The sequence below is a fragment of the Corvus brachyrhynchos genome, unplaced genomic scaffold (genome assembly GCF_000691975.1).
Source record: "Corvus brachyrhynchos isolate BGI_N302 unplaced genomic scaffold, ASM69197v1 scaffold479, whole genome shotgun sequence".
NCBI lineage: Eukaryota > Metazoa > Chordata > Aves > Passeriformes > Corvidae > Corvus > Corvus brachyrhynchos.
Window position 1 is genome coordinate 819,800 of NW_008240089.1, and position 12,732 is coordinate 832,531.

The 12,732-nt window shown below is 49.4% G+C and overlaps 1 protein-coding gene across 1 annotated transcript; it reads left to right on the forward strand.

Moving 5' to 3' along the window:
• The first annotated feature begins 224 nt into the window (after nt 1–224).
• Nucleotides 225–12,464, forward strand: WNT9B (Wnt family member 9B). Its single transcript, XM_017744769.1, has 3 exons — nt 225–1,322; nt 6,924–7,189; nt 8,071–12,464. The coding sequence occupies exons 1-3, from the start codon at nt 1,010–1,012 to the stop codon at nt 8,545–8,547; spliced, it is 1,056 nt and encodes a 351-aa protein (XP_017600258.1). The 5' UTR covers nt 225–1,009; the 3' UTR covers nt 8,548–12,464.
• Nucleotides 12,465–12,732: the final 268 nt, after the last annotated feature.

The following is a 12,732-nucleotide window of genomic DNA, read 5'->3' on the forward strand; positions in this document are numbered from 1 at the left end:
TCTGGAGTCAGAGCCAGCGAGCCTCTGCACTGAGCTCCTGCTGCTTCTGAACCCTTGTGAAAGGGAAGGGCTCAGAGCTGATCACACCTTTCCTAGGAAGGAGATGATTGGTCTAAATAGTGAGTGAAGCCACTGCTGCTGTCTCAAATATCTGACAAGGGATGAATGATGGTTTAGCTGGGATGGAGGGCACTAAAATGAGGATGGAGCCTGGAAGGAAGGGATTTTGGGGAGGTAGGATGCCTGGCATGGGTGGCAGGTCTGTTGGCACGTGGACAGTCAGTAGTTTGGTACATGAGTTTGGGAATGTTGCAGTTGTGCTTTCAGTGAGTGATTGGTGTTATTACATCAGGCTCTTAAACTCTTCAGTGCCAGCTCCCACTTCCTTATTTCCTCTCTCTGAGCCAGGAGCTTGGGAAACTTTGGTGCCTGGGAGCACAGACACTGCATGGCAAAGGGAGAGGAATCACATTTCCTGGGATGTCAGTGCTGGAATCCCACTGCCAGGCAAAGTCCAGGTTCTGGGTGAGGGTTGTTATTCTGACATAACAGCAACACTGACCACTGACATAACCAGCACTGTCCCACTGAGCTGGGTGCAGTCTGAACTTCCCTAAGCCAGACTTTTGCTGACCTCTGAGCCACGAATGAGTGTTGTCATGTTCTCTCCATGGAGCCAAGAGAAATTCCCACGGTGCTGCTGATGACAACAGACGTGGGTTTCTCCTCCTCCCCATGGCATCAGTCTGGGACTTTGCCCTGGTGGGTGATGGGAATAGGATACCAGATCTAACCAATCTGTATTGATTAATCTTCTGAGCTGCTAAAATGCCCCGACCTGCAGCTTCCTAAATATCCTTCCCTTCTTCACCTTTTCCATGACTCTGATCTCAGAATCATCACAGAATCCCAAACTGCTGTGGGTTGGAATGGACCTTTAAAGACCACCCTGTGCCATGGGCAGGGACACCTCAGGGTGGCTCAGAGCTCCTGTCCAACGTGACCTTGAATGATCCCAGGGATCTCTTCCATAACTCACCGCTTCTCCTGCTTCTCTCCTTCCAGCTTGACCGGGAAAGAAGCTCTGACCCACTTCCCCTCGCTGGGCGCCCCGGGGGGCTCTGCTCCGGGGAAGGGGCACGTGAAACAGTGCGAGCTGCTCCAGCTGTCCCGCAAGCAGAAGCGGCTGTGCCGGAGGGAGCCGGGGCTGGCGGAGACGCTGCGGGACGCGATCCGCCTCGGGATCCTGGAGTGCCAGTTCCAGTTCCGCAGCGAGCGCTGGAACTGCAGCCTGGAGGGCCGGCCCAGCCTGCTCAAGAGAGGTACAAGGTAGTTGGTTTGAGGGGAAACTCTCGCTGCAGCCCCCGGGATGTCCCAAATTAAACCTCACGTGGAGCAAAGAGAGGCGGCGAACGGGGAGTGCCGAGATCTCTGTTTCACCCAGCAGTGGGAGCTGGGCAGTTTGGGCTCCTTTACCACAAAATAAGCTTTGTCCTCATCTTCCCAGCACGGTTTGTCACGGATTGGAAAGCGGGAGGAGGGTTTGGAAGGTTGGGAGGAGGTTCACATCCTTGGCTGGTGGCTTCTTCTCTGAGAGCAGAGTTCCTTACCCTGAGCACCCTCCTCAGCTGGGGTGATGCTGTGGGAAAGCAGGGTCAGTGCTTGATGTCAGGGGGCAGCCTAAGAAAGGAATCCTTTTAGTTCCTTGGGTATTCGTGTATGTAAACCTCTGTAATTCTCAAATCCAAAATCTAAACCTATTTACTGTTTGAAAAAGCTATTTATCTGCATGCAGACATCTCAGTGCACGTTGACGAATCTCTCCTCTTTTACATAAATTTGGAGACATTTGGGCAGAGTGGACAGAACACCCACTGGTTTCTTGTTTCCCAAAATGCTTTAGATGAAAGAATTGTCCCATAAGGTCTGGCTTTGAGGTAGAAGGGAACATAATAAATCCTTCCAATGCTTGAGAAAAATACAATGAAGATGGACACCGAAATTATTTCTTAATAAAAGTTCCCAGAGAGTGCATATAGGGTTTGCCAAGCCTGTCCTGCTCCAACCAAAGCCTGACTGTTACAGAGTTTCAGCCCTTCAATAACTTCTATTAGCACTTGCTAAACTTCAGATTTATTGAGTTTCAGTCCTTTGATAATACTTAGCAACTTAATGTTTTTTAAAAAAAGGGCCTGAAGAAGCCAATATTAATTTTGATGAAAATCAATGCTAATTTTAACTAACATTGGGATCGAAACTTTTTAATGTTTCCTTTAAAAATTATCAATTTTATTACATTAAATACCAGCTTAATATTTTATTAAGTCAGCACATACAAGATCAGATTTTCTTCATTGCAAGGCTCAACTGTGAGTTTTTAGCAGGTGGTGGAAGGAGCTGTTCACGATCATTCTGAGTGTCTTTCTGACATCTGCACCTTCATCAACCTCAAAGAACTTGAAAATGACAATTGAATAATCCTCATCTTCAAATAGCTGGAAAACATTTAATTATCTGGCAGTGGCATGCCTTAGCATTTCCATGGGCTCCTGACTGACAAAATAAAATATCACCTGTAATTTCAAACCTGTTTTGGCAGATGGGGATAAGTGTTTGAAAACTTTTATTACAGAATCTTAAGGATCAAGTGATGATTTAATACAGCCAGGTATGCTGTGTGCAGCCCCTGTGTGACAGGACACTTGGCTGGGAGCAATTATCAGTTCTCATTTTCCTTTAGCTTGCAAAGGGGTTTATTTCTTTCATAAAGAACACAAACGCTTTCAGCTGCCACTTTTGATCTGTTTGTGACATTTCTTGGAATTTTCTTGGAGATTGTTGGTCATGCAACTCTCCCCTGTCACCCAGGTAGCGACGAAGCGTTTTCGAAACGTTTAAATCATTTGCTATCTCCATGCTCTGAGAGAAACCATAAAGAAAAATACCCATTTTTAGCAGTCCTAAACGGTCTTAAGAGTGCAAGAGAGTGAAAAAGATCCTTCCCAGTGGGATGGGGCATTTTTGTAAGAGGTGAAAAGCCACACTCAATTTGCAATCACCACTGACAAACTGCTGTGACTGATCTGGATCATCAGTGCTTTTCCTGCTTCTAGAGATGCCAAACAAACAAACAAAAAATGAGCCAAGGGTTTTCTGGTTCTTGAAATGCCAGATTTATTTTACCAGTCTGCACCGTTTGATGCTCTTGATACTTCTCTGGGTACAACTGGGAAACTCCTTTTGCATAACCTGCAACCTTTCTGTGGCCATTGTCACTTACGACAGCTACTACTCCTCAGTGATCCATGCAAAATCCTCCTGCATTCCTTCTCCACGCAAAGTCCTCCTGCATTCCTTCTCCACTTCTTTAAAGATCCATGGAAAGGGTTAGATTTTAAATGATTTCAAGCCACCTTGTTACATGGGGGCACTTGGTATGTCTATAAAAACATGCAAAGCAGTGATGGCCTTTTGGTGTCCTGGGTGTGCCATTAAGGGCTGCTGGAAGTCAGGTAAAGCAGGATTTCACCCAGCACTCAGTGATCTGGGGAAATAAATACCTTTAGTGAAGAGGTCAGAGCCAGCCACTCTCAAAATGCTTCTTGAGAAATGAGCTCTCTGCTTATTTCCTGCTCAATCCTTCCACCCCGTAATCCATTTCTTTGCCTCCTGCTGGTTGGACTCTGACCTTCCAGCAGTGGTTTCACTGATGTCACGAGGAATCCAGGAATGGTACAACAGAGGAGTGGTGACTCACAGACATGGAATTTCCATGATGGGAGATTTGGAGAAGTCAGCTGGACAAAGCCCTGGGCAGCTGGCATTGGAGCCAGCCCTGCTTTGAGCAGGAGTTTGTTCTAAAGACCTTGGGAGTCCTTCCACCCTAAATCTTTCTATACTTCTATAGCTTTTTTTGGTTGGTTGGTTTTGCTGTTGTTGTTTCCAGAGAGATGCCTCCTCCACCTGCTCTGAAATGCTCACACTCCTTCACTACAGCGTTGAAAAGCCTCTGACCCTGAGCACCTTTCCTTTGGCAGAGTCACCCCATAGCCAAACTCCTCCTGTTACAATTCTCCCTGTGGTCTGGAGCACACCACAGCACACAACAGTGCTGCCATCACAGCTAAAGTCCTCCTGTATTTATAGGCTGCTGAGCTAAGAAATGCTTCTGGAGAGCTCAGGGCAAGGCTTGGACACATGGAAGGTCCTACCAGCAGGAGCTGCTTTGCTGCAGCCTCCTGAAATTCATCTCTGTGCTGGATGTTTGCAGCCAAACTGCCCAGCAGAGACATCTGCACTCAGATGTTCCCCTTGCACTGAGTTTCAGATTCCATTTTGTTCCTCACAACACACTCAGTGGGGTCAGGGGAGTGACCCATCCCCAACCTGGGCCCTGAGAGCCGGGGATGGGCTCCAGGCCTCCCTGCCTGTGGTGATAGGAGCTCTGCTGTCACTGTGGGAGGAGAGATACCAGGGCACAGGGAGAAACCTCTGTTCAGATCCCAAATTGTGCTCCTTGGAGCTGATTGCTGCCATCTGTGGTGTGTCCTCCTGAAAATCCAGCTCCAGCAGCTGCTCTGCCCCACATTCCACAAAGGCTGAAGGACAGCTTTAACTTCCCTCACTTGTTTTGTGAATTAACAATGAAATGGTGATTGAGTCCTCATGATGAAGTAGAGGGAATCATCTTAGACTTTTCAGACAAGCATTTGGCAGCCTGGCGATGTTGAAGCTTTGTTTGAAGGAGAAGGAGACGTTTCAAAGTCTGCTGGGTCTCTGCAGTTGCTGCTGTCTGCAGTGGCCTGACCACAGCAGCGGCCTCCGATTTCCAGTGGGCTGAAAACTGGCCAGGACTTACATGGGGAAACCAAAGCATCAGAAATAGCAGGAGCAGTGTGGTGATCCACAGAGTCAGATTTAGCAGGGGCTGTGGAGCCGCCGGGGCCTGCTGGCTCCTCATGGCATGGGAAAGGGCCTCCGGAATGCCCTCCTCTCTTCTGGGATCAGTGTGTCAGAGGGGATGTTGGGAATCTGGTGAGCATCTGGAGATTGGCTGCTGGAATGATTTAGCAGATTTAGGATCTCAAGTATCAGTTACCCTCTCTTAGCTCCTTTGGAGTAGGTTAGACACTGTTTGAAAATGTGAGCATTGTGCTGCCACCACAGTCTGCACTGACCACGTCCCATACCAGCTTTTACAAAACTTTTGGTGGATTTGGTGATATTCTTCCATTATTTTTAGAGTACCCTGAGAAATTTTATTGAGGATCATCAACCGGAGAGATGAATTGCAAATTATTGCCCCAGTGGTTACAGCAACCAAAATGGTGAGGCAGGAAGCAGTCTGTTGGTCGACCTCCTTGATCCCCTCCATGTTTTCCTGACTCTCCCCTCATGTCCATGCTGCTGGTAGATCTTTACCTAAAATTCTGCAATTCCAAAGAGCTCCTGTGAAGTCTGTTGAAGTTGCTAATGAAGCCTCTCCATTATGTTCATGATTAGTCACATTTTTTGTTCTTCTTGCTGGCAGCCATCAGGAGAACTCTTTGTCCTGCTCTCTGGTCATGTTTATGGTGGACATCACTCAGATCTCAGCACTCAGTGTTGTGGTCTATTATTACAGCTGGATGGGAGTTCTCTGAGGGAACAGAATGATGGAGAGATTTGAGGTTGGACTTGGTGAATTCTAGAGGTGGCTTCCAACCTCTGCTCCAGGCAGGGCTTAGAGCAAATCTAGATCAAGTCTCTCTGGTTGTCTCTTCTGTTACTGGGGGAAACAGATTTTCCTTCTCATGTGGAAGGACATTTGGAATTTTCGCATGTGGAATATTTGTTTGCTTCATTGTGTTTTCTTCCATGCAATGTATAAGTGCTCTCTCTTTCATAAACCAAATTTTTTCTATTTTGGCCAGTCTTGCCCATTCCTGCCCTCAGAGCTATTGATCAGTCACCTGTCCCTCTCTTCCTTGCACTAATTCCTAAATTGTGGACTTGTTAAGCAATTTCCCATTAGTAGTTTGTGGTTTTTTTTCTGCAAATGAACTCTAGAGGAAATATTAAGATTTTCCCCAGGATTGAATAGGAGAGGAGGTAAATATAAATAAATTAAAAAAATATTTTGTGGTTTGGGTCAGGTTTGTGTCAATCAGAGTTTCTGAAACTTCTGTGAATCTCGTGGGTATCAATATTCCTATTCCTGTGTGATCTCATGTCTCCACACTGAATTTTCATTCAGTCACTGTACTTCGTTTCCTGGTTAAAGTGTCAGAGTCACACCATGACCTCAGGGATTGTAGCCAAGCTGGGAATCCTGCTTTGGGGAGGAGAACAGCTTCAGAACACACCCCCACAGTCCCTGGGAGTAGACAATTTCCAGGGAATTCAGAAAACCCACACACATGTGTGAGCTTTCCTTCTTGCCAAGATGTCCTTCAACATGGAACCCTTCCCATTCCAACTACATGTGGTCTTTTCATAGAAAATACTAGTACAGCCCCAATTAAAAACATTTTTAAATAACACCTTGGATTTTAAGACACTTTTTTTGAGTCTCTACTACAGACTTCCTGATTTTATGCCACAACATGATTTCAATGATGGTCTCTAATTGCACCAATCAGCTCCGTGCCAGGCACAAACAGCTTGGTGGCAATCACTTTTTGCAGTTGGGTGTTTTCCCAGGACTGTTTGTCTGTTGCCACCCCCCCTTGTCCATACTGAACCAGTCATGGGTGAGACTGGGGTGTCACTACACCGGTCACTTCAATCTGTGTTCCTCTGCTGGGGATGGTGCGGGAACACCAGAGGAATTTTGTCTCTTTGTACTTCTAATTATTGTGCTTGGGTTTGGTCCATGGGCAGGCAGGAGGGCCAGGGAGGTGCCTTTCCTGCTCCTCCCATCTCCCAATCCTTCTCCTGCGCAGGTTTTAAGGAAACAGCCTTCCTGTACGCCGTGTCCTCGGCCGCGCTGACACACTCCCTGGCGCGGGCGTGCAGCGCGGGGCGCATGGAGCGCTGCACCTGCGACGACTCCCCGGGCCTGGAGAACCGCAAGGCCTGGCAGTGGGGCGTCTGCGGGGACAACCTCAAGTACAGCACCAAGTTCCTGAAAAAGTTCCTGGGGCAGAAGAGGATCGGCAAAGACCTGCGGGCCAAGGTGGACATCCACAACACCAACGTGGGCATCAAGGTAGGAGCTGCACTGGCAGGCTTGGGATGAACTTTGGACTCAGTGCAAGTCTTCCAACCCATCCTGGGTGTGAGAAGGGATTCGCTGCCCTGCTCACAAACCAGACCTGTTCACCTGTGTGTCCTCGGCCTTGTGGCGCTGAGAGTCTCTGGGAAGTCTCCTGAGCTCTGGTGTGAGGAGTTGTGTGTTGAGTGGCAGAGGAGCATCCTGTGTCCTCCAGTGGTCCCAGGGTGGGTGCCAGGGACACACGGCACAGTGATAGCTGTGAAACTCCACAGCTGAATGACTCCAGGGGTTACGCCAGGGCCACAGGGGGTTCTCAAAACAGCTGGAGCTTAGAGCTGGTGGCATGTGTGAAGCAGATTATGGACTGAAACTCTTGAGATCAGTTATGAGTCTGCTGGTGACCTGCTATGGAACGAGTCATGTCACAGCTTTGGGTCAGGGAGACCATCAGATTGAGCATTTTGACCTGTAGGTTACAGGCTACTGACTTACATTGTCTCCCATTTACTGAGTCCGATTACTGTTTAATTAGAGCACTGTCTTCCTTTGAATATACCAAAAGGAGTCCACCATGCTGGAGATACTCGGTTTTATGGCTGACTGCTCCTACTATGCCAAATAGAATTAATAAGAACTTATTTAAGAACTTACTTGGTGTTCAGCTGGTTATCCTCAGGCTATTCACTCCCTGGCTCACCAGTCAACTCTGTAGCCATTCCTCTGTTTTTTTAAAAATTATTAACACTTTTCCCTCCATGGAATAGAAATAATGCCAATAAAACTGAAGTGCTTGCAGCTGTCTGCGACCTGAGCTGTTGCCTCTACCAGAACTAGGTCCTGGCAGGTAAATAACCACCACTCCTCTTCCTCATCAGGCGGTGAAGAACGGCCTCAAAACCACGTGCAAGTGCCACGGCGTGTCCGGCTCCTGCGCCGTCCGGACGTGCTGGAAGCAGCTCTCGCCTTTCCACGAGATCGGGCGGCTCCTGAAGCTGCGCTACGACGACGCCGTCAAGGTCTTCAGCACCAGCAACGACGCCGTGGGACACTCGGAGCTGGCGGGGCCGCACAGGCACGGCCACTCCGCCAAGCACCCCGCCCTGCCCCGCCCCACGGACCTGGTGTACGTGGAGGACTCCCCCAGCTTCTGCCGGCCCAGCAAATACTCCCTGGGCACCGCGGGGAGGACCTGCTCCCGGGAGGGCAACTGCGACAGCATGTGCTGCGGGAGGGGCTACAACACCCAGAGCCGGCTGGTGACCTTCTCGTGCCACTGCCAGGTGCAGTGGTGCTGCTACGTGGAGTGCCAGCAGTGCATGCAGGAGGAGGTGGTCTACAGCTGCAAGCAGTAGGGACAGCGCCCGAGGGGCGAGGCAAGTGCAGGGAAGCAGCAGGGGGACAGGGACACGACTCTCTGCTGCGGGGAGAGGGCAAAGGCCAGCACCAAACGCGTGCTGTGCTCCTCTCGCCTCGCTGTTGAGATGCTCCAGCCTGGGGAGAGCCCCTGCGTGAGGGGGGAAAAGCAGAGGCTTTGTGGGGTATCGGGTCAGGAAGGAGGGACAGAGAGCAGGGGGAATGTGGGGACAGCAGAAACCCTGATGCAGCCACAAATATCCCTCAAGTTCAAACTTGTACTCACCTCTACAGCAGTATCCTCCTCCTCCATCCCTCAGGTGCAGTCCTGGAAATGCATCAGGGTGGTGACATTGGGAATCTGAGGGCTTGTGCCCTGGCTCCTGGAGAGAAGAGAATTGAGGGACTGGGGAGGCCACAACCAGAGAGAGACTGGCTCCAGACGTAGCAGGGACAGCCGTGCTCCTGCACCAAGGCACAGAAGGACTCTGGCAGTGGGGGATTCCCAGCGCCATTCTCTGGGAGCTGTGAGCTCACAGACACACTGCCGAATAATCTCATTTTGACACAGAAATTGTGCCTCAGAAGTACCAGTTTACAAACAAAGGGAGCTCACGTCCATCACCTCCCAGGTCTGTAGTTCGGATGTTGGACTCCAGGTGCATTTTCACCACGTTTTAACCTTGCTGTGCCAGGTCACATGGAACAGCCTGTTTGAGCCACAGGAACTCAGCTGAGGGCTGTGAAGTCACCCCTCTGCAGCACGTGGCCTCACAGAGGGGTATTTATGGGTGGTGATCCAGAGTGGTGGTGCCAGTTATGCATCTCTCTCCCTCCTTTCCCCCAGTCAATCAATCAATCAATCAATCAATCAATCACCTTTTTGTCCTATGTGCAGCATATTCTACCTGGTGCCCTAGGTGTGTGACATCCCACATCCTGCCCTGTGCCAGTGACAGGTAAAGCTTCTGAAAGGGAATTAAGAACCACGGGAACTGGGCTGTCTGAAATATGTGCAGGTCATGAGTGACAGTCCCTGCCCTGAGGAGCTGGGTATAAGCAGCCCCTGCAGGAGTGAGGGAAGGTCACCTGGGGGAAGAGCACAGGCCACTTTGGAGTCATGAGCCCCTGACTTTGAGCCTTGTTTTTCCAGTGGACTTTTAGCTGAACACGCCAGACACAGCCTGTTTAGTTCCTCTGGCTGTGATTTAGAGAGCAGTTTTGGGAATGGCAGTGAGGCATCCCCTGACCTGGCCACCAGGTAAATGCAGGTGTGTGTGGCACAACCTCTGTGGGTGTTCAGCTCACAGTGTATATGTGACAGTGTATTTTCCTGCTCCAGGGGTTTTCTTGGTTAATCTTGCAGCAGCTCTGGATCGTCCCTGAGGTAAAAAATCTGCTGTATTTACTCAGTCTTGGCAATGGGCACAAACCAGCCAGTGTGGAGATGGGCTGGTGCTGCAAAGAATATGGGAATCCTTAAGCTCAATTCAAAATTCAGTGGCAAGGTATGGGGTGAAGATGCTGGTTTGGGTTGCTAGACAGGCTCATCCACAGGCGGAATTGTGCTGAATTCCAATGGGATGGAGTTCTCCTCAGAGGTGTGGGATGTGCCCTGTGTGCTCAGCTCTGCAGTGTGGATCTGCTGGAGCTGGGCAGCTCAGCCGCTCCTTTCCATCTGCTCCGAGCAATTCCCCCGCAGTGAGGAGTGTCAGCTCATGCTCTCTTTACCCTGACTTTGTTGCCCTTTTGGTTTTTACAACTATTTTTGACTCTTGCTCCCTCCAGGGCTGGCACAGAACAGTCTCAGAGCAGATCAAGCCATTAACTGGCTGTTTGGAGGCCACTCAGAGCTTCCCTCTCACCAGCTACAGGTCTTTTAAAGGGCTTATTCCTTTTCATCCCTTTTCTGGCTCAAATTGACTTGAACTGAATTAAAGAGTTTATGACAGACATAATACTGCAAATAGGCTTAATTAGCCTTATTTTTTTTACCTCCTAAATACCCAAGAGGAGACCATTATTTTTATGTTGCTTCTAATCCTTTTGGAGTTGAAATCTTCCCACGAGTCTCAATTTTGAGCTCTCAATGAAAAAGCTTCCAAATAAGCTAAAATTGGCATCGTGGGTGAAGTGAGCAGGGAACTCACTCTGGCTGAACTATTGATCCCAAAACCTCTGCCCCACTGACCTCCAGCCTTGTCTAGCGTCAGAGGGGAAGGGAATACCCCATCCCAGGAGGGTCCTTTGGGTCCCATCCAATTACATGGATCATTCCCATTTAAACAGGGACTGGGGCTCTGTGGAAGGAGGTGGGAGCACAGCTGGATCCCATTCCTTGGGAAGCAAGTGGAGAAGACACCACTCTGTCCTCTTGCTTTTATCAAAGCTGCAGAGGAATTGCTGAATAAGAACTGGACAAAACTGTATTTCAGGGAAAATTAAGTTTCTTCAGGTACCAAAGGGAACTTCTAGAAATCCTTTGTCCTGTGTGGCTCAGAGCTGCTGGAGAAGATCTGAGGAAGGGATGGTTCATTCTCTGGTACCCTGGGGTGGGTTTGGGCTCGGTGGGATGTGGAGGTTTGGCATCGGGCTGGAGTGAATTTGGGTTGTTCACTGTTAAGCCAGGTCTGGACAAGGACATCTGATGTCCCCCAGCTTTGCTCTGGTTAACTCAGAGCCCTTTTCTGCCCCTCCTGACACCACTGCAAACCTTCCTGTCCAACCCCTGCCAGGCAGCACAGCCTCAGGCACTGGAAGCCAAATGATGAACATTGATGGGAAAGAAGTAATTTCAAATGTCTGATTTGAGGACTGGGGGGAAAGACTTGAGCGTAGTTTGAGTTTGAGGCAACACTGATGACAGTCCTTTTGGAGTCCTTCAGCGCCAAGGTTTTTAGAGGTGGTGCTATGGATAAGGGAGGGACAAAGTTTGCTTGGGAGAGATACCTTGGTGGCTTTGGGGTTTTTTTTTCATTCAGTTGCCCAGGGGGGTTTTATTGGGTTGATATTCCAAAATGGGATTTAATTCAACTGACAGCAGTGGGAGCAGGGAGCAAAACCTGTGTTTGGCCCTTGATATTCTTAGGCTTGAATTGTATTTTCCTCTGAACCAAGACCAAGCATCATCTTGAGCAAAGCTCTTCTGCCACCTCCTGGAGATCTGGGCTGTGAGGACCTGGGAGTCCATTTGGACCTGGGAGAGCTTTTTAGTCGTGCCACACATCTTACAATGTACTATAAATCCTGTGGGTTTGGTTAGATGTGTAAATTACTGGAATGACAGGCTGGAGATACAAGGAGATCACATTTAAGTCTTGACAAAGAAATCTTCTCGGCAGCAAAGTTGAAAGCTCATACCCTGCCTATTAAAAAAAACATTTTCCAAGCGCAAATGTACCTCAGTGGCTACTGATGGTCAAAGTCTGAGCTGCACAGGCTTTGCTGGGAGTGGTTTGGTTTGGACTGAATCTTTTCCTCTGCACCTAAAATTCAAATAACCTGGGAATAGCCATAGCTCCAATACCCCTAACCAGGGTCCTCACTGCCCACAGAGGGGCTACAGTGCTCACACAGGTCAGTCCCTGGCCCAGGCCCTGTCCTGCTGTGGACTTCCTAGTCCAGCTTTTATTACCTTTCCTGGTGTGCTGTGGTGCTGGGCTTGGTAGTCATGGGTCCAGCATGCTTGTTGCAGGGGGGAAATAGAAATCCATCATCCATCCATCCATCCATCCATCCATCCATTCATCCATCCATCCTTCCATCCTTCCCTTTTGACAAGGGCATGGAGTGACAGGACAAGGAGGAATGGCTTCCCAGCACCAGAGAGCAAGGTTAGATGGAATACTGGGAAGGAATTCCTCCCTGTGAGGGCGGGGAGGCCCTGGCACAGGGTGCCCAGAGCAGCTCTGGCTGCCCCATCCCTGGGAGTGTCCAAGGCCAGGCTGGACGGGGCTTGGAGCAGCCTGGGATAGTGGAAGGTGTCCCTGCCCATGGCAGGGGGTGGCACTGGATGGGCTTTATGGTCCCTTCCCACTCCATGATTCCATGAAACAAAGTTTTACTGAACCATTTCTGATGTTTATGGATCCCACCATCCCTAAGAGAGGAGCTGAACCTGCTTGGGAAGGAATCTCATCTCGGGAGGCTGCCCCATCTAATGGTTATACCCCAGCAATTCCTGG

What these genes read in the sequence shown, in the direction of transcription:
- WNT9B (XM_017744769.1), top strand. Translation starts at nt 1,010, where the DNA reads ATGATCCCAGGGATCTCTTCCATAACTCACCGCTTCTCCTGCTTCTCT. An exon ending in GCCCAGCCTGCTCAAGAGAG is followed by an intron (nt 1,323 to 6,923) that starts GTACAAGGTAGT and finishes TCTCCTGCGCAG; the next exon opens with GTTTTAAGGAAACAGCCTTC. An exon ending in ACACCAACGTGGGCATCAAG is followed by an intron (nt 7,190 to 8,070) that starts GTAGGAGCTGCA and finishes CTTCCTCATCAG; the next exon opens with GCGGTGAAGAACGGCCTCAA.